The sequence below is a fragment of the Lupinus angustifolius genome, unplaced genomic scaffold (genome assembly GCF_001865875.1).
Source record: "Lupinus angustifolius cultivar Tanjil unplaced genomic scaffold, LupAngTanjil_v1.0 Scaffold_139_16, whole genome shotgun sequence".
NCBI classification, from domain to species: domain Eukaryota; kingdom Viridiplantae; phylum Streptophyta; class Magnoliopsida; order Fabales; family Fabaceae; genus Lupinus; species Lupinus angustifolius.
Window position 1 is genome coordinate 3,907 of NW_017725456.1, and position 24,500 is coordinate 28,406.

At 28.9% G+C, this 24,500-nt stretch overlaps 2 protein-coding genes across 2 annotated transcripts; both read right to left on the bottom strand.

Moving 5' to 3' along the window:
* Positions 1 to 1,010: 1,010 nt before the first annotated feature.
* LOC109340107 (alpha-amylase) lies at positions 1,011 to 3,106 on the bottom strand. The gene is made up of 4 exons (XM_019577681.1): positions 2,972 to 3,106; positions 2,732 to 2,861; positions 1,752 to 2,557; positions 1,011 to 1,370 (listed from the first exon to the last, which is right to left on the bottom strand). Exons 1-4 carry the CDS (start codon positions 3,053 to 3,055, stop codon positions 1,125 to 1,127), a joined length of 1,266 nt encoding a protein of 421 aa, XP_019433226.1. The 5' UTR covers positions 3,056 to 3,106; the 3' UTR covers positions 1,011 to 1,124.
* A 12,121-nt stretch (positions 3,107 to 15,227) lies between these two features.
* LOC109340108 (abscisic acid 8'-hydroxylase 4-like) lies at positions 15,228 to 19,527 on the bottom strand. Its single transcript, XM_019577682.1, has 9 exons — positions 19,212 to 19,527; positions 18,498 to 18,819; positions 18,134 to 18,283; positions 17,769 to 18,017; positions 17,408 to 17,494; positions 17,089 to 17,167; positions 16,772 to 16,878; positions 16,215 to 16,333; positions 15,228 to 15,586 (listed from the first exon to the last, which is right to left on the bottom strand). The coding sequence occupies exons 1-9, from the start codon at positions 19,415 to 19,417 to the stop codon at positions 15,487 to 15,489; spliced, it is 1,419 nt and encodes a 472-aa protein (XP_019433227.1). The 5' UTR covers positions 19,418 to 19,527; the 3' UTR covers positions 15,228 to 15,486.
* Between the last annotated feature and the right edge of the window lie 4,973 nt (positions 19,528 to 24,500).

Here is a 24,500-nt window from a genome sequence, read left to right on the forward strand (position 1 = left end):
ATCACTCGTCGATTATTGGGGGATGTGACCATGAAGGACGAGAATGGGACCCCAACCCTGAAGTGTCTTAGAATGGGATCCCTAGTATCCTTGCCCGGTCAGGCAAATAAGACACCCTCATCTTCTCATCAAGCTTCTAGAGTTCCTTTATGCCATTGTAATGTTTCTATATTTAACTAACATTCAAAATACTCATAAAATTCAATAAAAAAAGTTAATTGAATGATAATCAAAGAAGAATGACATGTAGAGAAAACGAAAAATGAGTTTGATTTTTTCATTAAAATAGTGAAGAGAGTGTATAGAGAAAGAATGTTTAGAAAGTAACTCACATGTGCTTAATAGAATATATAAATTAGAAGATCATATATACAAAGGTAATTGATTGATGATTAAAATAAAAATGATATGGAGAGAAAACAAAAAATGAAGAGTATACAAAGAAAGAGAAAGAGAGTTTATAAAGTGATTTACTTGTCGTGGAACTAGAAAAATGATAACATTTAGAGAAAACAAAAATGAGTTTGAGAGAGAAATTAGAATTGATTTTTTAGAGAGAAAGAAAATGAGTTTGAGAAAGAGACATTAGAAAGTGACTTTTGAAAAGATGAGAAGTGGCTTTTGATAAAAAAAATATCATCTTTCAAATCTAGATATTAAAATTTGAAGTGTCTAATTTTATAATTACACCAACTCATCCAATTTGTATGTAGATAATAGAGAGAATTTGCTTGATCAAAATCATGGATTGGCAAAGTTTTTTCTCAGTTATTTTTATTATATATTATGTTGAAGATAATTTTCTGAAATAGAAAATTAGATGCGCTCCAAGTGTCGAAGACTAAATTCGCTATTGCATATCCTAATAAAGGACGAAAATGGCTACTACATATTTAACAACTCTGAAAAAAGTAAAAGTAACACTGGTAGGATTAAAAAGCTTTGAGAATATATAGCAAAAAAGTTTAACAAGTGGATTAAAAATATATTATCTCATGAAATAATTTAACTTTATTCGTTATATATAGTTTAACACTTTAACTTTATATAACATTTATTCCTTGGTAAATCATATTATTACATTTTAACCTTAATATAGAAATATAGTATCTTATGAAATGCAGTCACTCCCAAACAGCATAGTCTTGGCCAGAGGTAGCAACACGGAAATTTGAGGGAATAAGGTTACCAAGATCCATCTTGGATCCTATTTTCACTATGATCTTGTTGTCTATCTCAGCTACATAAAGATCACCATCAGCTGCAAAAATATTCACACTACTTTTCAAATTGATTCCATTCCTCAGCCTTATAGCAGTTAATTTAGATATCTCCTCCTTCAGTCCCCAATCAAAGAAGTGATCATAGAACTGCATAAGATGTTACAAGTTAAAATAAAAAATCTTATCAACCAAACCGCAATTTAATTTCCTATTCAATATTATCATCTTCTGAATTAAATAAAATGACAAAACTTAGGCATTGTTGTTTAGGTGGTCATCAAGGTCATATTAATTAGCAATGGAGTCTTATCATATGTACAACTAAATCTAACACCTATATAGTATTTTTATACTACTACAATTATTAATGTTTTTTCTCTCTCCACTATCACCACACTCCACTCCACACAAAAAGTGGGACAGTGCCCAATAAACTGTTACATATGTAAAACAATCATCCAAAGTAGAACAATACCTAAGTTTTTTCATTAAAGAAAATATTGTAAGGTAAAAGGTTTGAGAAAGTACTATTGATGGGGTGCCAGGATGTGTTAGAATGTAAGCATATCCTTGCATGACTTTATCAGATGGGAATGGCCAAATTTTCTGTGTGGAACCAGTGTCATGGTTGTCAATAAAAGTCACAGCATTTTCTGGTTTTATACCAATCAACCCAGATGGTTTACCATTTGAGTCCTTCAGCCTCCACAATTCTCCTTCTACAGCAGCTTGAAGAATCCCTTTAGTGGTAAAATCAAAGGCAGTGACAACACCACCTGCACCTTCAACCCAATTAACCAATGCGCGACGATGATCATCTTGGTTATAATTAGGCTTCATATCCTGACCATTAGAAAGAGAGTTCCAATTCTCTCCAACTGCAAAATCTGGTGATGTTTGTTCCATATAAATTTTGGTAATGCTAGGTGCATAACCTTTTACAAAATCAAATCTCCACCCATCAAATCCAACTTCAGTTTTGAGCCAGTTCAACCACTCAGATAATTCCTTTTGAACCTGTGGATTGAGATGATCAATGTCAGGTGCTGCAGGATAACCCTCACCACTATCAAGATTTCCAGTGCCATCTGAATAAGCAGTGTCATCTCTGCAAATGAAAGATGGGCCCCAATCAAGTCTTGCATCTGAAGTGCCACCTTCAAAGATGCTATATATGCCTCTCCCATCCTTTCTCTCTGCAGTTCTATGGTTGATGACTATGTCAGCTATGATTTTGATTCCTTTCGCATGGAAAGCTGCAATCAGTGACTTCAGTTCTTCCTTGGAACCATACTTTGATGCATCAAGATCATATAGCCTTCCTGGAAGATACCCTGGATTCAATTGGACACAAACTCTTAGATTCAAACTCATCTTAGGTAGTGAACAACCTTATATGGTTAGACTTATATGCTAGAAATTTGATAATATATCAAAAAGTTGAGTGAGAGATATTGATCATCATAGATTAATTATTGATTATAAGTGAAGCAGGTAAAAATAAGTACCTTGAGGAGCAACAGATTGGGAAGGAGGAGGGAGCCAAACATGGGTGATTCCAGCATTTGCTAAGTCTGGAATGGTGTTCTTCAGAGAGTTGTACCAACCTCCTTTGTTACTTGACTCCCAGTTGAATCCCTTAGACAAAATTTAGCAAATTCATGCATAGCTAATTAGATTTGTAATTGTAAATAAGCTTGTGTATGTAAGTGTGTGCATTTGTGCAAGTCAAAGACAAGAAGTGAAACCTGAAACAACAAGGCAGGGGATGCAAAAAGGGGAAAGGATGAAAGAAAAAGGCAAAAAATGCTGAGTGAAAGGAGAGAATCCATGACCTGCTACCTCAGTTTTGTGTTGGATTTCAGTGTTTATGTGGCTGTGCCTTTATATAGATGTAGCTTGATTTTGTTTTTGTGAAATCTAGTTGTGTCTTAAGTCAAGGAAGTAAAATAAAAGTTATAACACTATACAAAAAAATTAGAATCAGTTAATAATAGTAATGACTACTGAACTAGAAATCAGGACACTTTGAATATGAAAAAAAAAAAGTTTGATGAAGTTATTTGAGATAACATTTGATCATCTCCATCCGTCATAGCTAATATTCTTTACCAGAGTTTTCCGCATAGTACCAAAGAAAAAGTAAGAAGACATGAGTTGCACCATTTTTTTTTTTCATTTATTAAATGCAACTAAACTATAAAAAGAATTTTCCCCCACATTCCCCTAACCATAGTCCTAGTGAGGAAAGAAGAAAAACAAGGATTGATGTGATGTTGTATTGGACAATCTAAGACAACTATTCAACCAATAAATATAACTTGTATCACAATGTGAAGAGAGTCAAAGTTGCGTATATGATAGGAAAAACTCAACAAAAAAACTTGGCCAAATTAAATATGACTACAAACATATGAAGCATCCAATTCATAGTATAGTTGTTATGGTCGTTGATTAGGGATGGATCACTTGTCTTATTTGATGTCTCAAATTAATAAGAAAGCTTTATTCATTTAAAAAGAAAAATTATAAAAACAGAAATTAATATTTTAATATTATTTTGTGAAATTTGATTGATTTAGAATTTGGGTCAGAAAAATTATAGGACAGGTGATCTTTGTCCACTGTTAGATAATCTCTAACCACCTAGTCACCTAGACAATATAACCAATATTACAATAAAGCCTTAATCTCAGGGGTTGGTTACATTATCAATCGATATTACAATACTCTATCATGAATTATATTTATTGACAAAACGTTATCTCTAAAAAAATTCTAATTGTTTCACTTATAATATAAAAAATTGAAAGCACTCCGCATTGAAGAAATGGAAGCAAGCAACAAATAGAAGATAAGATACATCGGAGGAACATTTTGGTTATCTGATCTATCTCTATTACAAATAAACTGGACTATCAAACATGCGAGAATAGCTTATATTGCTCAATGCTCATCAACGACAGCATTTTATAGCTGCACCATATTTAAGTTTATGTGATATGAACGTATTGCAGCAAAAGGTAGTAGAATCAATTCAAAGGTTTATGAGATGTATGTCTTGGATTGAAATTTATATCAAAAGAGAGAAGGGTAATGTAGTTGGACCACCCATAATATTGTGTCAATGTATATGTCATGAGATGTGATTGATTAAAAAATACTTAATAATTAAATTTTTAATTTAAATATATTTTTTTCAACCAATCATAATTCACACATATAATGACACAAAATGTGGGAAAGAATATTTACTCTCAATGTAATTCTAATGTTTTAAATATGGTATGGCACAAAATGTGTCACAAAATGAACTAATGAAACTTGATCCCACATTTCAATACTATATGTCTACTCTATCTTGTACATTGCAGTGAAAACTGGACTGTCCCAGCCAGTTCCATAATAAAATCGGAAAGCTAATTCTCATGTTATTAGGATACAATAATTATATTAGTCATAAAATGATATTGGTCAAAAACTGATCATAACAACCAGTTTTTATTTAAACCATATCAGTCAAATAGACTCACTTTCATTTAAAATTATAATTTTTTTTATAAAAGTGTTTTATCAAAATAGTGTTGTAACACTTTGTTTTTATTTTTAAAAGATGGTCTACTAATTATCCTTTATTAATTTTTTAAGATTAATGTTTAATATTATATATACTAGCATGTTGACAGACATTATCGTGTCTGTCAACCCACTTTCCTATTGTTTTATACTGGATTTTCAATTTTTACACGTATAAATGTTTGAATTGAAAAAATTTGATTATAATCTATATTTGAATACATTATCTTCTTATGACTGTAATAATTTATACACTTACTATACTAAAGAATAAAGACAATGATAAGAAATAAACTCACATTCATGTTGTTAACCTAGAAAAGCAACAAAAAAATCAGAATATAAAAACAAATACAACACAAACTAAAGAGTAGAATAATTTTTGTGGGACTTATGTATCTTAATGATTTAGAGTAGCAGCAAACGGAAATTGGAGTATCCAAAAATAATCAATTTTTATTGTTAACGCTATTTTTTATTTCTCTATCTTTTCATGGATTTTCTCTATGTTGAAACCAAAATTTTATGTTAGTCAGTAGATGAAAAGGGCACATGATTATTATCTTGATAAGAAAATAAATAAATAACAACATTTCATTTATCAATATCAAACAAATTTCAAATGAATTAAATAGATAAGATTGAAATCATGAAGAAGAATAAAAGAACATAAACCAAATATAAAAACGCAATAATCCAATAGGAGAAACAATTGTTCTTATAACTCCATCACTACCTTTCATAATTTGTTTATTCTTTTAATGAATTTAATATTTTTTTCCATAATAAACTATTTTAGTTTTGTTTATGTTTCTAAACTTTTAAGAAAAATGAAATGAATTGTTCCTCTCACTTGTGTACTCCATGTGATTGTGTAGTTCTTTCTCCCCACATTGTTTTAATTAGAAAATTAGTAAGTTACCCGTGCGAATACACGGGCGGTATTTTTTACCATATGATTAAGAACATATATATTATATCTATATTATTTCTTTAAAATAAGGAACAAATTCAAATTTTGTTATTTTAAAATTGATATATCTTTCAAAATTCAATGTCCTTCATTGTTCAACATCACAAATATTAAATATACACAATATAATATTATGGAAAAACTTGATTATATGATCAGGAAGACCAAAGATTATAAATGCATTTAAAAATTGATGAGTTAATAAGTTGAATTTTGGTCCTCATTAGTATTACACATATCAATAGAATCAAAATTATTGTATTCATTTTTATCACCTAATATTGTGAAATTTAGAAATATTTGCTTCAACTTAATAACTGATTGAATTAAAGTATAAAATTTTTTATATTGAACTAAACAAAAAAAATCATTTATTTGTTCAATAACTTCAATTGGATTATAAAAACTTCTTGGTTATAAAAACTCTTTATTTTTTTAGCGATCTTGTAGATTGGATAAATACTTTGAACTATAATATATATTGGATTATCAAAATTAATAAATGTATATGTCATTAGATATGTAATGACGTGGTTATGAGAATTGTAAAAAAAACTATAATTTAACTAATACATACTAATGTTATTATATTTTTGTGTTAGCGATTATGTACAATTACAATAGTTTATTATAATATTTTAAAATTGTATCACTGTCTTGATTATATGTCTTCATCCATACATTTTTTATACAATAATGTTTATTGATGTATAGGGAGTGATAGATGACACATAAAATGATTAAATGATATTAATTGTGATAATTTTAAACTCTATTTAAATGTGTAATTACTACGTATTCCATTTACTATAATTAAAATATGTTTTCAAATTTCCTAAAAACTTTAATACATAATTTTAAAATAGAAACTAAATCATCATAATTAAGAGGAGAGGTCCACTAAACTATTAGTTATCTCTATAATTGATGGCTAAGATAAAGAGTAAGTGTAAAAAAACTTACTCTTATAGTAAATAGTTCCCCACTCCATAATTAATACTCACAATTCCTTAATTATAGAAATTATATTTAATGTATTTAAAATATTTTTCAAAATTTCATAACAACTTTAATACATAATTTTAAAGTAGAAACTAAATCATAATTAATGCATGTTTATAACGAATGATTTACGTTATATTCCATTATAATTTATAATAATTCTTCTTTATGATATATTTTGATTTATGTTGGTAATTGATTCTTTTTATTTTGAAACTGATTCGCAAATTTATATTTTATTTCTGTAACTTATACAAAAAATTCAAACTACTATATTTCTTCATGAGTTTTGAATCATATGTTATATTATTTATGATGTTAAAACAAAATGAAATTAATTATTACTGCACAAATTTATTAGTTATAATTCTACAAATTTATCTACATAATTAGCATTGCCTAAAATTTAGAAACCATAAATAATTTAAACAAAATATAAATCAAATCAATTGATTATCACAATAAAAATTTATTAGTTACAATTCTACAAATTTATGTCAATAATGAGGATCGCTTAAAAAAAATAATATGATAACACATTCTTTCAATTAATAATAATTAGTATGTTAGTATTTGTTGTGGGTGATAGTCAAATATTAAATCTCCTTCACTCCTTTTCCTAACAATCAAACCACATTATAACTCATTATTGTTTTAAGTTTGCTATGGGTGAGGCTCGAACCCACAACTTCACCCACCTTATTCCTTAAACTCTTTCAGCTTAACTATCATATCATCTTACGACCCTCAAATATCGTTATTATTGCTCTAAATTCTTTATTTCGTTATTAATGCCACAATTCCTTAATTCCAGGAAAGTAAGAGAATTATCTACATTTCTTTTAATTAGTACTAAAAATTGTTATTTTTATGAAATAAATTATTTGTCCATCATTTTTATGTGAAGAAAAATTTCAACTGATTTCCATATTAATTATAATATCATAGTTTATTCTTTCTATTAGTAATAAGATTGATTTCCTATTATTTATCTTTTAAAATGATTAAACGATATTAATTGATAATGTTTTAACGTCTATTTAAATGTGTAACTACAAAAAATTCCATTTAATGTATTTAAAATATTTTTCACAATTTCATAACAACTTTAATACATAATTTTAAAGTAGAAACTAAATAATAATTAATGCATGTTTATAACGAATGACTTACGTTATATTCCATTATAATTTATAATAATTATTCTTTGTGATATGTTTTGATTTATGTTGGTAATTGATTCTTTCTATTTTATAACTGATTCGCAAATTTATATTCTATTTCTGTAACTTATACAAAAAATTCAAACTACTCTCTTTCTTAATGAGTTTTTGAATCATATGTTATATTATATATGATGTTAAAACAAAATAAAATATAATTGAAATTAATTATTATTGCACAAATTTATTAGTTTTAATTCTACAAATTTATCTACATAAGTAGCATTGCCTAAAATTTAGAAATCATAAATAATTTAAACAAAATATATATCAAGTCAATTGATTATCACAATCAAAATTTATTAGTTATAATTCTACAAATTTATGTCAATAATGAGGATTGCTTAAAATTTGGAAATCATAAATAAATATATAAATCAAATAAATATGAAGACATATGAAAAAATCATATATAGGAATGCTAAAAATCGAGAAATAAAGAACAAAGACATTATATTGTATTGTTGACAACCCAAACAATACAAATTTCTAAGCAAACAATTAAATAAGGTAATGAGGTTTAAATAAAATTTCGAAGAGGATGATTAACACTGTGTGTTTCTGAAACATGCAAAACAAAAAATTAAAATAACGATTCTTTGAATAAATAAGTGTATAAGTAAGATAAGAGATGTGAATATGGAAAATTAACTTGCAGAGATGCTTGAGGGAAGAACCAAACTATAAATAAAGAGAGAAAATAATAACAATGAGATAAGATGAGGAGATAAATATATTATTAACAAAATAAATAGACAAATAAATGCAATATTGTAAGTGAATGTATAATATAATGGAGATTGAGTACATGCCATATGTTTTGAAGGTTTGATCTTCCTTGAGGAAGATACATTTGTTTATCAGACCCTTCCTTGAGGAAGATACATTCGTTTATCAGACGTTGTAGGAGAAAATTGCTGGAAGAATATATCTACAAAAAAAATGAAATTAGTGAGAACACGTCTATAAAATAAGGAAATCAATGAAAAATTATACAAAAAAATTAATTATAAAATAAGAACAGATCTACAAAATAAACCAAAAAATCAATGAAAAGTGTACTAAAGATCAGATCTACAAAATAAATAAATAAATAAATGCACTTTATAGAGGATGATTGAAAGAGAAAGAAAAAAGACGATAATGAAGATATATATGAAATGAAACTGGAGAAAAAAAGATTGTTGAGAGAAAAAGAATGTTGGAAGAGAAAGAAAGAGTCATAGATCTCAGTAACAATTCAAATGTATTACATCTTAAAAAATGCAATAAAAAAGCCTTTAAAAGAGATGACATAAAATGCAATAAAATATATTAAATGCAATAATTGTCAAGAAATGACAAATATAATGTGGGAAGGTACATATGATTTACCATGGAACCATTTAGGAAAGGGGAAAATGAAGGAGAAAATGACATATGGCAATTGATGAGGTGGCGTGAAGGAGGAGATGTCATGTGGCAATTGATGAGGTGGTGATAGTTTATTTTGTTATATAGTAACTAGCAAGTTACCCGTGCATTTGCACGGGTCGTAATTTTTGCCGCATGATTAAGAATGTACATATTACATGTGCATTCATATGATTAATACCATACATTTATCTATGCATTCATATTGTTAAGAACAAACATGTGACTCATACATTTTAATGATTCAAACACATATGTTACCCTACATTCATATTGCTAAGAATACATATATTAATCGCACATTTGTATAGTTAAAACACACGTGTTACCCGTACATTCGCATTATTAAGATAACATATTTCACCCATATTACTGATGCAAGTCCAATCTTATAAAATGATTGCATTTTTATCAATAAAAATACTGAACTTCAATGAACGATATTAATTATATTTCTCAGACAAAATAAAAGATAATATTTTGAAACAGACCCAAATGAGAAAATAAAAATATATAAGTTTAAAGAACAATGTCAACCTCTACTGTGTTATATTTTAGTGAACTTTTCAACATGCTTTGAAAGAAATTAAACACAATTCATTATAAAAAATATATACATGATGAGCATTGTCTCAAATTTATATTCATAATGAGTATGACGTGAATTTAAGTAATCGAAAATAAATCAAGAAATAAATATAAAATAAATACATTCATTATCATAATCAAATCAAATCAAATACATTATTTTTAAGCCATAAATAAATTTTGGACAAATGTAACTCTTTTAAAAATATTATTTTAGAACGTTTTAAAATATATTTAAATAATTAGTATTAAAATGATTATTTTGAAATAAATTCATTGTCTATTATTTAAATGTGCAATTATTACATATCCTATTTAATGTTTTAAAATTTAAAAAATGATTAGATGATATTAATCGAGAATGTTTTGATAAGATTGAATTCCTACTATTTCAGTTTTAAAATTAATTAAATAATATTAATTGAAATTTTTTTAAAATATTTTTAAATAATTAGTATTAAAAATGATTATTTTGAAATAAATTCATTGTCTTATTTTGAAATAAATTCATTGTCAGATATTTTTAAGGGAGTTAGAATATCAACATATTTCCTTATTAATTGTAATATCATAACTCATTATATGACTAATTGAAAAGAGGAAGACAGTTTCAACCATATATTTTGGGATCGGATCTAGAACTTTAGTAAGTGTGGATAAACATGAATGATAGTTGTAAGAATCAAAATATGTTCAAAATTATATCAGTTTTTTTCTTTTAAGGCTTTTATCTATTTGATTGGTAAAATATGAAATAAAATTATATCTATCAATGAACATCTCGGTAGATAATTCATGAATGACGAAGTAATAAAAAAGTGAAATGACTATAAAATCATACCTCGTTTGGTGATGGAATAGACTAGATATGTCTAATCAAAATAAAAAAATGTAGGAGGAGTAGTTTGTGAGTTTCAAAATAAGAGAAGATTAAGAAGTAAATTGAAATAAGAATAGAGAATAAAACTAAGAAGTAAATTGAAATGAAATAAGAGTAGAGAAATGAAAGATTAATTTGATGAAAATCATACCTCGTTTGATGATGGAAAAGATTAGACATGTCTAATAAAAATGAAAAAAATGTAAGAGAAGTAATTTGTGAGTTTCAAAAGAAGAGAAGATTAAGAAGTAAATTGAAATAAGAATAGAGAATAAAACTAAGAAGTAAATTGAAATGAAATAAGAGTAGATAGATGAAAGATTAATTTGATGAAAATAGATTATTCTTTGGACAATCTATTCTCACATATATTTATATTAAGATAGTAGAAGAAAGATATAGTGTATGAGAGTTCATTATAAAAATATGTGGGCATTTTGGAGGGGGAAAAGTTAAGGAAATGATGACATGTGTCAATGATGACATGGCAAAAAGCTTAAGTTAAGGAGATGGTGACATGTGTCAATGAAGAACTTTTTTTGTTATATCTATACTTCTATACTATTAATAAAGGGAAAACACAAAATAACCACCCATCATGGTGTAATTTGTGTTTTCCTATTTTGCCCTCAATATCTTTTTATTTCTACCAAAAAAACTATATAATATTATTTTCTTATTTTATCCTTATTATCTTCTTATTTCAGCCATACATTTAGCGCAAAAAATTATATTTGAATTTATAAAATACAAATTATACATTACAAGTTAACAAGCATGACAGTGCATGTCAATACGCTAGTAGATAATAGAATACATAGATAACTTCCACAAATATAGGCTCACATATATAACTACAAATTTGTCTGCCCGGCTTTTCTGTTGCATCATTAATTTATCCTCTACGAATTATTTATTTTAATTAACAAAGCAAATTGCACCAAACAAAACTAACCTGCATTGTGCACTCCATCAATCTACTACCATAAATACCTTAAACTTAAACGTAATAAATTTCATTACTAATGTATGCTGAAAAATAGGTTCAGATTTTGATGAGTCAATGAACTAAGTAAAAATTGATTAATAATGGATAAAAATGAAAGAGTGACGGTGAATTAATAAAACAATGAACCTTCGTTATTGATTTTCCCTTCCTAGGTAAATGTGTCACATCCACTCTCACATGTTTAATAGTAGAGATTGTATTGTTGGTGTATCTTGTACCCAATAAAAGAGTAGAAAGAGAGGAAGAATATAGAATAAGAGATAATGTAGTTTGAAATATGATATAGATTAGGTGAACATGAGATAGTTTTTTTGTTATAGATGTATAGTTAGTAGAAAGGGCAATATGGGAAATTGAAAATTACACCATATAGATAGTTAAATTAATTTTTCCTTTTATCTATTAGTGTATATATATATATATAAATAAAAGTATATATATATATATATATATAACTTCAGGCATATGTGTTTAATTAGAAAATCATCCCTATATTACCATATTAATACCTATTTGATAAACATTAATGTATTAATAACACTAATCTTTAAATATGAGATAAGTCAATACATTGACTGAAGTTAGTCTAAGAATCCAAAGAGTTAATGGATGTGAAAGTGAAAAGTTTGATGACTTCTTCAACTTAGAAGTCATAATTCATGAACAAACCCTTATTTATGAATTAGAAATATAAACAAAAGAAAAAATGAAGCATTTAATGAAAAAAAAGGGGAAAATGAGTAACCTTCTTTAGTGACCTGACTGACCTCTTCTTTCTTGAGATCAACCGTATAGATGACTCCAATCTTTATGGTAAGGTCTCTGCATGTGTTGGAGGCCAAATGCTGCTTCATCTAATGCATTATCGCATCTGATTTTAGGTTATCCGAATTGGCCATATCCCTCTCTCTCTCTTTTCTTTCAATTTAGCAGAATGCAGAAATGAAATGAAAGTTGTTAAGGGATTTAACTATGTTGAGAGTGATGTGGATAAGAGTGTAATGGTTTATTTCAACTTTTAGTACAATTTAATAATTGAACCAAATATAATGATATAATTTAGTTTGATTCGGTTAATGTTGAATTTGTGTATAGAAATTGACTTATCAATCTTGTATCAGGTTTTTTTTTTATCAGCAATGTTATAATAGGTTAAATTGTTTTCCATAAGGTAACAATTATCTATTTCATTTCATTTTCGGCTAACAAACTAAAAAATTTATTTAGTGGGTATGTTATATCCTTCATCATCATGTTTCTCCTGTGTTGGATTCTATTCCCTTTTAATTTTTAAATCATAGTCTGCTGCAAAAGTATTGAATGTTTTCAGATGCCTTATGCAGCAATGGCGGGCCATGCTTTCTTTAGAGCATTAAACATTTAGCATCTTCTAAGTCTTTGAAAGAGATGGTATCATATTTCTGCCAGCATAGTTTCATAATCACATAATACAATTCATATATATAATTACATGATACAAATCAAAATAACTCATATTAAAAAATTTAATAAAAGACTAGTAAAAAGAAAATAATGAAAATAGTTTAACATTAAATGTACGGAAATAATGAAAATAATCTAACATTAACTAAACTAAAATAATGATAATAACCCATATCACTTTTCCTTATTTTGTTTTTAATATATGATTTATTTTGAACAGTTCCTAAATATATGGAATTGTGAATTTTTAGTTCGTTTGATTAGACTCCAACAATTTTGCAGTTTAAACAAAATCACTTACACGTCTAGGCGTGGAAACAGGGTAGATTACATGTCAGATGTTTATTACCTAAAATATAATAAGTTGGGCCAAACTTTTGCATAAAGATGTTATTATACGGTTTTTCAAAAATCATATTTAATTTAACAACTCTTGACTTTAATCTATAAGTCTATTTAGCCTAATAAGTTAGCATATTTAATTATCTTATATATTAATATGTATATTATCTTATTTTAATATAATAAAATAGCTATATATGAAAACACAATATTTAAATATTTCACCTATTTTCTTTAAACGAATATATTTATAAAAGTAGGGTTGACATTCCTCTAAATTGCAAGTTCTATTGCATACACTTGGAGCAAATTCTTTCATATATGTGTGTTAACTACGTTATAATTTTAGATTAGTGCATTTTAACTACTAAATTGCAAAGAATAATTTAACTTATAAAATAAAAACTATAACATTACATAATAGGATTGATGCAGTGAGTTTGCCAAATTTGGACAGTTAGATAAAATAGAGAAAAATGTATGTACTAACATTATACAAGTTTTATACACGTTTAGTATGTTATTTATCATTTATTTTTAATCATTATTGATTTTTCAAAAAAGAAGTAATATAAATAAATGGTAGATGATATATTAACTGTTATAAATCTTTACGCTGAATGTTTAAATATATCATTGAGACCACTAGACCAGTATAATCAATAAATGTGATTTTTTTCCAAGCATAAATGTGAACTCAGTACGAGTCTTGCTCCATGAGAATAGATTCTCTCAAGTTGATTACAAACATATAATACAGTTAAGAATTATTAAATGTTGTCTTTTAATAAAAACAATCCTTATTATATAGTCCAACTAGTGTTCTTGGATGAGTTGAGATGATTTAGCTTAAATGGATCTTTCCTAATATTCTGATGGGGTAATTAACTTCGGCTCCACCTTGACCCCAACCTGACTTACTATGATTTGATAAAATCCGGGACGGGTCGACCAAAATAACCAAATATGTTAATGTAGTGTATAAATTCAAACATTATACATAATTAAACCATAGAATTAAGGAACTAGTAGCTAAAATCAAAATATTGTGATATATGTTAATCAATATAAATTATATTATAACATCTTAGCAGCTTAAGTTAAGAAGACTTAATACTTATATAGTTATATTCAATTGTAAAAAAATACATTTTAAAGAAAACTTCAGGTCAATAAAAAAATTAAAAAAACTACCCCATTAGTACCTAAACCAATGGTATAACACCACTGATAAACACCGGAATAGGCTATACCCAACCCAAAAATATATGAAGTTTAATTCCCAAATTTTGAATCCATGGAAATAAACTTTAGGTGATCACCAATTTGAGAGATAGTAATTACAACAAGGCACCCGGCTAAAGCATACAATTTAAAAAATTGATATAGATTTAATGGTACAACGCTACAAATTAACAATCCTAATGCATTAGTACATAGGAATTTGCCAAAAATGCTAAAGGTAATGTAATTTAATCAGGTTGCAAAGTTGCTGCACTATTGCATTCAATCTTACATTTAATATCAAATATAACTTAACTAGAAAACACAAGTCCTTGAATCAAAATCTTACCAAATCTAATAATTGAAGAAAATAAGAAAGTACCATCCCCTGCCAAGGCCTTTTCCCTTCATTTTTCCAGGATGCCCATGGGGAAGAAATGATAAAGGGGCACAAAATTGATGTGCCCAATATGCAAAAATACAACAACAAAAAATAGAAAATCTAAATGAAAAAGGTTTGTGGATTTGGAAAGTGGATGGCTTCTTAACTATGAATATCATAGGCATATTGCTTCTTTCTATGTTGCCTTCTAGCTGGTAGATTCTTTCCAATATCTGGCTTGGAATCCATTGAAAGGCACTGGGAATGGGTCATATTGAATCCCACATTGTGATCCCACCACTTCCCACCTATACAAACCAACATAAACTCTTTAGTAATCGCATGACATAGAAAAAAAAATGTTTTTTTTATGTATTTCATAGTTCTAAAGCATTACTTTTCCTCAAAAGACTAAGATGCAAAGAGACCTTAAAGTATGTAACAAAATCAAAGTAAAGGTCAATTCTTAATAAATTTGGTTTTTGAGATTACAACATGTCAAATTGAATTTTAACTTTGTACATCATTACTAATACAATGGCTTATAATATAAATTTCAAGGATCAGATTTTGACATTTTATTCTATGGAGAAAAATAAAATAAATTCAATTGTAGCCGGATAGTAAAACATGCACATATCTAATTTAATGTATATGTGAGTGTGTTAAGCAGTTGAATTATTATATGTACATAATGATGATTTTTTACCCCAATTTTCAAACTTTCTCTAAGTTATTGATGCTTTTAGGCCATCCCTTGTTTGTTACTTACAATTACATGCATAATCATTTTATATTATTTGCTTCAATCAATCACTTAATCTTATCATGTAGATTATTTTAAAGTGTCTCTTAGGTGTCAATGAATTATCCATTCATTGCTCTCTTTTTCTCTCTAAATTATTTTCTTTTCTATTACTAATTGATTAGTAGTACCGAAACTTGGTGACCAAATGATGGATCATAATCATTATCTCCAGTTTAGCAAGCTCATTTCCTGGGCAGGAATGTACTCCACTACCAAATGGTATGAAAGTATTGGGTTTCGGTGCCACCTATATGAACAAACACCAAAAATAAATAGCTATCAACATGTTATTTTAGAAAAATTATATATTCTTCTACTAAATCCTCCTACTAAGTTACATATATCACAAGGTGATATTTTATTTATTAATAATTAATTTACAAGTTGATATGTGTCACTTTCTTATGAGTTGGAGGATCAGTAGGATATATAACATTATTCTACTAGCTATTTTAACATTAACATCCAATTCAATATTCTATGCATTATGTCCACTTCTCACTTATTTTGTACATACATACAACAAAACAAAGAAACATTTTCCAATAACTATCCATCTGCTTGATAATGTTTAAATACCCTTTACTGGACACATTGATTGGATTCATTTAAGAGGGAATTAGCCTTATCCATGAATTATAATACATTTTTCCGCTATAGACTGCTAACTTCTGTTTCTGCTAACCTCAAATCTTGAAGGATTGAACTTTTTAGGCTCTGGAAAAAATTCTGGATTGTGATGAATGATTCTGAACAGAGGCATTGCTTTCCACCCTTTTGGTATTAGGAACCCTGTTTCAAATTCTTATGTGAGTCATTTATTTAGATATGATCAGAATTTTTAAAAAGAACATTTTCACATTTTATCTTTGCAATTAATAGTTTATAGTATATAGTAACATAGCACAAAATACTTGTGATTTTGCATGGTTCATTTTTTTCACCCTGGGAAAAGCCCTATATTGAAAACTATTGCAGACTATAGTAAAATATTCCACTTACCCTTGTACTCTACATCAGCCACTGCTTCTCTGAAAGGAAATGATATAATGCTTGCCATTCTCAAGCTCTCTAAAACAACCTGACCAAGTCCACAGTTTCCCATTATTAACCACTTGCAACAAAATCACATCTTACACATACTTACTCACATGAATCAGCAAAAACTTCTTGCATTAGTTCATTTTCTTTTATTTTGTTGCACCAAATAGCTAGGCAGAGATGCATCATAAGATATACCATGCTCTAGTAAGATGCAAGTTCTAGAAAATCATAAATTGTTCAGCTAGGTGTGACAATGAAACAATGCATAATTGCATACCTTGTAGGTAATTGGCATGTTTCTAGTTTGATTCCAACTCAGTGGTTGGTTACCTTCATTTGATTTTTGAATAGCCTTCTGTTCTGCCTGCCAAGCGAGATCACCACAAATTACAGTGTTATTGACAAATACACAATTTTCATTTTAAAAAAAACTAGACACTTTTCCTTGAGAGAAGAAAATAGGCTCGTGCATATTTAATTGGAATGCTGGTTCGTGGTTCCCATATGCATATGGTTCATCATATTTTAAAATGTCTACTGAGTAGGAGCCTCGTGCACTGAACTGGAATAATATATTTGATACCTGATATATAAAGTTAATAAGTGAACCTCCATTTCCCTAATGATCATAGTCATACCTTAACACATTCCAGAAGTTTCGGTTCATTGTGCAGGTACTTCACTATCCATGTCAGAACACTAGCTGTGGTATCCTGAGCAGCAAAAAGCACCCCAATAATGTTATCTGCAATTTGCTCATCACTTAAGATTTCTCCTTTTTCACCTTTCCAGTTCAGTAGGCAACTCAACAAATCTCTTCCAACTAACTTCTTCTCCCTCCTCTCACAAATTATTTCACTTAGAATCTTTCCAATTCTCTTTCTTGCCTATACATATTCATTCAATAAAAAAAAGAACATTCAAAATGAATAATACATAACACATATATACTTCACTTCAAAAACAGAAGCAAGAAAATTTGATGAAGTGTTTAATTACTTACCAACAGTGCCTTCTTGTATTGGGTTCCTGGAATGCTACTTGGAAAGGAATTATAACCTGTGTCCACAATCCAGTAGTTCTTCTTTAGTTCATCCTTCAACTGTGGCTCTATGTGTCCAAAATTTGAAAGGATACCAACTTCAAAAGAAAACTGCAAGTATTCAAAGTTGGACCTCTTAAATTATTAACCCCTTATTATACATTACATCACGCACTTTATACTAAAGTTTCAATAAACAAATGCTAGACTATTCAAACCTCATAACTGCTTCAATACAAACACTAATATAATAATCAATGTAATAATTAGATTATGCAAATAGTGTGAAATTATAAACATCTTTGTATAAAGAAAATTAACTTACCCTTTTCATTTCTCTATATGTGTTAATGACATGGCCATGACCCCAAGATTTCATGGAATATAAGGCTAAGGCTTCAATATCTGGCACCATGTTGCGGAGTGCATCCAAGGATATAGACCTTTGAACTAGCTTCCTCAAACTCATGTGGTAGTCACCTTGGTGGAAAAACAGGGCATAAGGGCCAATTAAACGTTCCTTGCTTTTGGGGTATGTGGGTTTGAATAAGTGTGCTTTAGTCACTAGCACAAACCGTGCAGCCTCAGGACTTGTCAGCATCACACAAGGGCATCCAAGGATGTTGGTCTTGAATATTTCTCCAAACCTAGAATTAAACAATGATGTTTTGGTTACATTCATAATTTCATGCACTAAGATTAAAGACCTGGTCTATCTTTGAGTCTTCAATTTTGTTATAAGATCGTCAAGATTTCAATCTTATTAATAAGCTTGAATATGAGCGCTCTATCTTTAGGTCACAAGGCAACATCGACTTACAGAAGTTGCTAAGGCTCATCATGAGAATTTATTACATGGTCCAAGACTAATTATTCCAAATATATTTAAATTTCAAATATATTTAAACCACCGATAATGTATTAAAATGCGAAAATTATATGAATCTAATGGGAACCAATAATTTAGAATCAGACATGTATGGAAACTTGCACTAATTACTCAATAAAAAAAGAGGTGGAACTAAACTAGAATAGCAACCTTTTCTGTTTGGAAGAAAAGAAAATATTTGGGTCTTGAGAGTAGAGTTGGAAGGTTTGTCCTATGTAAGGCCATCCCATTGAACCTGGTGGAAGCTTTGCACTTGTCTGGTTTTGAGGCCTTTTATTTCGTTTTGGTAAGAGAAAGTAAATTAACGAAAATAAGGCAAGCAGAGAGAAAATAATGCATGTAAAAATTTCATTCATTCTTAATGCACAAGAACTCTCTTGTTATGAAAAGTCAGAAGGTTAGGCTAATCTTTAAAAAAAATAATGCAGAGAATTTTGAACTCTGCTATAATTGGAGACAATGAGAGAAGGGGAGAGAAGCACAACCTTATATAGAAACAAATCAGAACTGTGGCTGAGATCATTTGCAAATTACAATTTTTTTTGGGGTACATTTGCAAATTACAATTTTTTGGGTACAATTACAAATTACAAGTATGTTTGAGTTATAATTTTCTTCATGTATAAAACAACAACAACATTAACAATAACAATGGGATTGACTAATGAAGACAAAAGGGTATGTTGGCTAGAGTGAATATATATATTTTGCTGGAATTTAATTTAGGGTAGACAACTTTTTACTTAGAAACTTATACTAATTGATTCTCTTTTGCAATACTTATAAAATGCACAATATGGAGACATATAACAAACTTGAAGGTGTAGTTCACGACTAATCACGCTTTTATTCAATTAACAGTTTTCAAGCTCCTCGTCAAGCAGATAGGCTCAAAGCAGCAATACCAACCTCTTGTAGACCTCGAAGGCTTCTTTGAATGTCACCGCTTTGGCATGGAGATGCTTTTAGGATAGACTATCAACCATGATAGCATTACTTAGAAGGGGATTGCTCCATCATAAAGAGGAGATCTTTTATGCAGATTATTAATGATCATCCTAAATCTTAACTACACATCTTCTCTTATCCCAGATTTACCTATTTAATTTTGCAACTAATATATAATTGGTTGGATATTTGAATTGTATTATCTCTAGAACTAAAACATAATTTTATTATTCTCGTAGGAATGCCAATTATAAATGAGAAATTCAAATATGTTTCTATATTAAATAATTTAACCATTTGCCCAAAGGCATAAAAAACTTTAGTTAGATCCCTAAACTCACAAAAATTTGTAATCGGGCCTTTCATACATGTTTTCTTAGATTTCATTCTCATTTTATTAAGGCTCCCTTAAGTGGTTGGAAAAATCAAATAGTTCCTCATAAATTTAGCAAAACCTAATAGGGGTGTACAAAGATACTCAATTTTTGTTGAGTTTAACAACTCACTTCTAATTTTTTTAATATAAAGACTTATTTGAGTTTTTCCAAAAACGTCAACTAGCACAACAATTCAACCTTTTGTGTGTTCATTCCACAATTAAAAGTTAGAAATGGTCACCTAAAATTACAAAAAAAAAGTGGATTGACAATAACATATATCTAATTAGTAAAACCTTATATTTTTTTGGTACTATTAAAAGTATTCTTTCACTTTTTTAGGTAGAAAACTAATCTCTTTCGGAGTTCGTGATTGTTTCTCCCAACAAGTGTCGTTCATCAGAATCAAATCCTTAACATTAAAGATCCAATGAGACCTTACACCACTAGACCAACACCTTATTGGTTCATAAAACCTTATATGTTGAACCTGTGTAAAATTCTGGTAAAAAGAAATGAAAAATGTGGTCGTGTGGTGATCGTAAGTTATCAGCGGTATCAGATAGAGATTACATGTTCTAACTTGGTATCCCTAAACTTGTTTCATTCAATAATATAGTGACATGTAATCTAAAAATTTTAGCTCGCTAATAAAAAAATACATATTAATATGTGACATTTCCATCCTAATATGTACACTATATTATTGGGTGGTACAAGATTTTTAGGATATCAAGTTGGAGAGGTCATCTTCATCCATCCTTTCAATTGTCAAACATTATTTTTTATAAGACTTTCAATTGTCAAACATTATTTTTTATAAGAGAACAATTTTATTAAATTGAAGCACCGGTTGAACTTGATTGTAGTGCATCACCCAGACATTGCTCTTTACTAATATGTATATGTGAAAATAAATCTTTTATACTCACTATATATTTTTTCATCAATAGCAAATAGTCACCTTATTAAAAAAATAAATTAACTTCTATTAAAACTAAGTTATTGAAAATTTTAATGAGATATCTATTTTTCATTGGTGACAAATAAAGTGACCTAAAATAATGAGTATATATGACTTTTTATTCATATCATAGACATTGTTGAGGTGTAAATAAAAATCAAACACGTAAATTATTGATTAGTTAAAAACTTCACATGGTGAGTACACCTCCATTAAACTCAAGAAATAGTCACCTACTGACATGTAGTAACATAAACATGGTGATATGTAGACTGTAGCAATTGAAAATAATTTGTAAGGAACGACATCAATGGATGATTTTCCTAAATGCTAGAGGCTTCGTGTATTTTAGGTATACACTGTATCCTGATACTGATTTAATAAGACACCTTGAAAGTTACAGATGCATGTCAATGTTTAATGAATCTTAATTATATGATTGATACTAGATGCTTGATGATGACTACAACAATATGGGGGGAAAAAGCATCCTAGAATCTTGTTTCGTATTCATTATTACAAAGAAACAACTTTGACAACTATGGGAAGCAAGAAAAGGAAATTTATTTCAACATATCAAATCCTAACAACTTCTTTCGTTTTTTTTCTTTTCTCTCTATGGAAAGTGATAATCAGCACATGACACGTCTCATGCTATATTCAATTCTTCTTTTTTATAATGCTAGTAAGATTTGTTTTTTGTGCTAGTAAGATTGTGAAAGAACATCATGATAATAAGCAGTTATGAAAGGATTAATGTAAAATTAAAACGCACAGAAAAATCATTCGAAAAAAAATATGTTATGTTTTCATTACAATACATATTGGGTGAAACAAGGATCTACTGCATAAGATTTTTTGGATGTCGTGCAACCAATTACAACTCTATCTATGGTTACCTCACTTGTCCCACCTCTTAAAAAGCAAGCTCATCTTCACTCTTTATGCATGACTTAGGGAGTTAGGGCAGTCTATAGGTGCTTATTTAGACCGAAAATATTTTAGCGGGTTTAGAGTCAATTTATTTCATATTGTATGGTATATATTTTAAGCATAAGAGTAAATGATCCTAGCTTATAAAAATAAGTTAATCCTACACGGCTTGAGCATTGTTTGAAATTTTCTTCTTTTTTTTTGCTATCAAATTTATGAATACTTATCTATTTTTTAAGATTGATGTATAATCTTTACATTTTATAGATTCTTACAAAAGAATCGTCTTCCTAGACAGAATAAAACAACAACATTTGATCTGATTGTAGTTTGATACTTCTTCAAAAGTACAAACTTTTTTACCTGAAGACATTTTTTACTACAATATTAAATTAACACGAGTAACCCACTGAAAAATGAAAAAAAACTTACTTAAAAGTGTTGATTTTGTGTAAATTACTCTGACAAGTGGAAGTGTGGATCGTGGGTTGTCCAATATAGTTTGGAAATCTTGGGGCCTTTTGAAAACTTTTGTGCTTGTTTGGAGAATTATGTTGGATAGGATCCAAATAAGTGGAATTTAGTCAAGAGGGTGGTAATAACTTTATTGGTAACGATGTTTTGTGTACTTGGTGCCAGACTCAGCCAAAAACTGTAGATCATCTCTTCTTCTCTTGTCACTTCTCTTATTGAGTTTGGCAATTACTATATAAGTGGTTGGGGATTACAGGAGTGTTACCTTCTTCAGCTAATCCCCGTTGTTTTCAACATGTTATTCCAATCAAGGGTTGCTTGGCGACGGGTGTTGGGTCTGTGATTTGGATGGCATCAATTTGGTCCTTATGACGGTACAGAAATGATATCATCTTTAACAGCAAGATGAAGAGTTTAGAGGAGCTGCTAGATGAGATAAAGTTCAAGGCATGGTTTTGGATCAAAAATCGAATCAAAGGTCCCTCAATGTATTAGTTTGAATGAGTTTCTAATCCAATTGTTTGCTTGGAGTGTTATTGTTAACCATTCTTTCGTCCTTACGTGTTTATGGTTTTCCTTTAAGGCTCCCTTTTGGAGTTGTAAATTGCCTTGTTGTGTTGCTCTATCTCTTTTTGGTGTATATTTTTTCTTTTTTTAATAATATTTCTCACCTTTCAAAAAAGTATGAAAATATTGTAAACGACATGTTGATCGGTCCAATTAGAGCAAATATTAGAGGTGAGCGTGAGACGAGTTGAGACAGGTTAAGCATGTCTCTTATCTGTTCCTAAATATTGATCGGATCAATTTTTTGAACCTGAATCTGACTCTAATCAGGGTGAGACGCGTGAGGGACGAGTCCAAAATAAGACGGATCAAGATAGGGATGAATCCGGGTTGGAAAAGGACAAATGACAAACGTGATTTTTTTTCTCAAATCTTTAAGCATGCACAATCAAAATTTTCACAATCTGTATATAAACTCAACTAAAATATGTATCCCACATACATCAATATATAAACTACAAACCACAAATTACATCCTTCAAACTAAAAACTATCACAATCACGTGACAGAAATTATAGAAGACATTAAAATTTCAGTACAATTTAAACTGTCAATTGTCAACATAAGCTGAAGTGTTCTTGTAAATGATAAAAAACACATGAGAACTGAAATAACAACAACATGTCAATACTCAGAAATTCACACAAAAATGAATACAATCAAAGGCAATGGCATAAGCATAAACAACTTGAAAGAGAAGAAAACAATGAAGAAGAAAAAATAACTAACTTTTAAGCATTGTAGTGTCCTTCATTCTCGTTGCAGCAGTCCTTCTCTAGGAAAATTAAAAAATGAAAAAAAGGGTAAAGAATAAGGATCATATGACAAGTGGTACGAATATGTTGTATCAGCTTGTAGGTATTTGAGTTATGTGGACTGGACATAATGAGTATTTATAGACACTTATTCGACTATTCTTGATATATAACTATAAGGACAAGTCGGATGACCTGAACATAGACCCAAACTCGTCCTTTTTTGACGATGCGTCTGTCCTTTTTAATCTGGTCTGTCCTTTTTTATTTGTTTGGACGGATCAGATCCATCTCTAAGTCATCGAATTATACGGATCTACAAGTTGGGCCGGATCTCACTCACACCTAAGAGCAATATATAGTTGAACAACGTATTGGATTGTCTTTTAAAAAATGTTGCCACCAACCATTTTAAGTTTA